We start from the raw sequence: 3,455 nt of genomic DNA, 5'->3' as shown, positions 1-3,455 counted from the left end.
AGTGCGCGAGCAGAGAAGTATGTCCGAATTCATAGAATGCGAAAAACAGTGCGCGAGCAGAGTAGTATGTCCGAATTCATAGAATGCGAAAAACAGTGCGCGAGCAGAGTAGTATGTCCGAATTCATAGAATGCGAAAAACAGTGCGCGAGCAGAGTAGTATGTCCGAATTCATAGAATTCGAAAAACAGTGCGCGAAAAGTACCCGGATGGCATACTACTTCCGGCGAGATTATGAAGTGCGCATACGATGGACACTTTACTATCCCATGATGCCACGGGAGAGAGGAGCTGGCGTTATATTTGAAAATGGCGGAAAACGGAGATGCAGCTGTTTTCAAGTGTAAGTACTTTAGAAACAACTTTTTGTTTATTTGTGGTTAAATTGTATTTGTTTAACATCATATAAGTAAACGACTGTCTTGTTAGAAGTTTATATGATGTAAATTAAGGGTGTCCTTTTCCAGCCAATTCAGAAAAATTATAGTTTTATCATTAGTAGACTAATGTAAATCAGCTACCGATAGCACTGTTTTCACAAAACAAAGACGTTCGTTGTTTAGCAGTTTAATGAGATAATTACACAACTTCAGTAAATTAAAACGATGTATTTCTCCTTTACCAGTGTTGATATTATCAAAATGTTGTTGGTTACACAGCAAACTGCTGTTAACAAGTTTAAATTACCTCAGCTTGTCCATGTACGTTACCGTTAGCATTAATAAACTGACCATGGCTCATCACATGTTAATCTCTGTGTTGATTTTGCAGGGGCTGATGAACACACCGACCCGTGTTTTAACCAAGAAGTGAGAGAAAGAAAAGATTCCTTCGGCTACTAGAAATAATTGCTAAACAATGATGTTAATAAAGAAATCAAATGATACAGTGTCTCCTTTCATTTGTTTGTAAATTCACCGTCATGCTGTTTAGCAAGTTATATTACAAAACACTTAATTCTAGGGCTTTATAGTAGCTATATTGTAAGTGGTAAAGTGCTAATATATGGCCTTGAGGACATAGTACGCGATTTCGGACGCACCCTAACACTCTCACTCACTCACTCACTCACTCACTCACTCACTCACTCACTCACTCACTCACTCACTCACTCACACACACACACACACACACACACACACACTCACACTCACACTCACACTCACACTCACACACACACTCACACACACACACACAGCCCCTAAACCTACCCATCACAGGAAACATTCTGCATTTTTACTTTCTCATAAAAACTCCTCCTGTGTGATTTATAAGCCTTTTGTAAAGTGGGGCCATGGGTAATGTCCTCATATTTCACCCTCTCCTGTAATACCTGTGTCATACCCATGGCATTATACACATTTGTGTCCTCATATGTCACAAAAACAAGCACACACACACACTCACACACACACACTCAAACTCACACTCACACTCACACTCACACTCACACACACACACACACACACACACACACACACACACACACACACACACCACACACTTACTCTCACTCACTCACACACTTACTCAAACTCACTTACACTCACTCACACGCACAAACACACATACACACACACAAACACTCACTCACACTCACACTCACCCTCACCCTCCCACTCACCCTCACACTCACCCTCCCTCACCCTCACACTCACCCTCACACTCACCCTCCCTCACCCCCCCACTCACCCTCACACTCACCCTCACACTCACACTCACCCTCCCTCACCCTCACCCTCACCCTACCACTCACCCTCACACTCACCCTCACCCTCCCACTCACCCTTACACTCACCCTCACCCTCCCACTCACACTCACACTCACCCTCACACTCACCCTCACACTCACCCTCACACTCACCCTCCCTCACACTCACACTCACACTCACACTCACACTCACACTCACACTCACACTCACACTCACACTCACACTCCCTCACCCTCACCCTCACACTCACACTCACACTCACACTCCCTCACCCTCACACTCACCCTTACACTCACACTCACACTCACACTCCCTCACCCTCACACTCACACTCACCCTCACACTCCCTTACCCTCACCCTCACACTCACACTCCCTCACCCTCACCCTCACCCTCCCACTCACACTCACCCTCACACTCACCCTCACACTTACACTCACCCTCACCCTCCCCCACCCTCACCCTCACACTCACACTCACACTCACCCTCACACTCCCTCACCCTCACACTCACACTCACACTCACACTCCCTCACCCTCACACTCACCCTTACACTCACACTCACCCTCACCCTCCCACTCACCCTCACACTCACCCTCCCTTACCTTCACCCTCACACTCACACTCCCTCACCCTCACCCTCACCCTCCCACTCACACTCACCCTCACCCTCACCCTCACCCTCACACTCACCCTCACACTCACCCTCACACTCACCCTCACACTCACCCTCACACTCACCCTCACACTCACCCTCACACTCCCTCACCCTCACCCTCACCCTCACCCTCACCCTCACACTCACACTCACACTCCCTCACCCTCACCCTTACACTCACACTCACCCTCACCCTCACCCTCCCACTCACCCTCACACTCACCCTCACACTCACCCTCACCCTCACCCTCACCCTCACCCTCACACTCACCCTCACCCTCACCCTCACCCTTACCCTCACCCCCACACTCACACTCACACTCACCCTCACACTCACCCTCACACAACCTCACCCTCACACTCACCCTCACACTCACCCTCACCCTCACACTCACCCTCACACTCCCTCACCCTTACACTCACCCTCACACTCACCCTCTCCCTCCCTCACACTGCCTCACACTCACCCTCACCCTCACACTGCCTCACACTCCCTCACCCTCACCCTCACCCTCACACTCACCCTCACCCTCACCCTCACCCTCACCCTCACACTCTCCCTCACACTCACACTCACCCTGACCCTCACACTCACTCTCACACTCCCTCACCCTAACCCTTACACTCACCCTGACACTCACCCTCACACTCACCCTCACACTCCCTCACACTCCCTCACACTCCCTCACACTCCCTCACACTCCCTCACACTCCCTCACACTCCCTCACCCTCACACTGCCTCACACTGCCTCACACTGCCTCACACTGCCTCACACTGCCTCACACTCCCTCACACTCCCTCACCCTCACCCTCACACTCACCCTCACCCTCACACTACCTCACACTCTCCCTCACACTCACACTCACCCTCACCCACCCCCTCACACTCACCCTCCCTCACCCTCCCCCTCACACTCACCCTCCCTCACCCTCACCCTCACCCTCACACTCTCCCTCACACTCACCCTCACCCTTACGCTCACCCTGACCCTCACACTCACCCTCACCCTCACACTCACCCTCACAGTCCCTCACACTCACCCTCACACTCGCACTCCCTCGCACTCCCTCACCCTCTCCCTC

At 50.9% G+C, this 3,455-nt stretch overlaps 1 protein-coding gene across 1 annotated transcript in view; it reads right to left on the bottom strand.

The window, feature by feature from the left end:
• Positions 1–3,455, bottom strand: part of LOC137045570 (uncharacterized) — a 222,882-nt gene that overhangs the window by 148,279 nt on the left and 71,148 nt on the right. The window contains exon 4 of the mRNA XM_067422277.1: positions 3,292–3,455. This exon is cut by the window's right edge and continues 121 nt beyond it. Within this exon, the coding sequence (XP_067278378.1) occupies positions 3,292–3,455 (164 nt within the window). The remainder of the gene's footprint in view (positions 1–3,291) is intronic.

Source organism: Pseudorasbora parva, chromosome 17 (assembly GCF_024679245.1).
Source record: "Pseudorasbora parva isolate DD20220531a chromosome 17, ASM2467924v1, whole genome shotgun sequence".
Classification (NCBI taxonomy): Eukaryota; Metazoa; Chordata; class Actinopteri; order Cypriniformes; family Gobionidae; genus Pseudorasbora; species Pseudorasbora parva.
The sequence above is the reverse complement of the archived record's forward strand: the minus strand, read 5'-3'. Positions and strand labels throughout refer to the sequence as shown.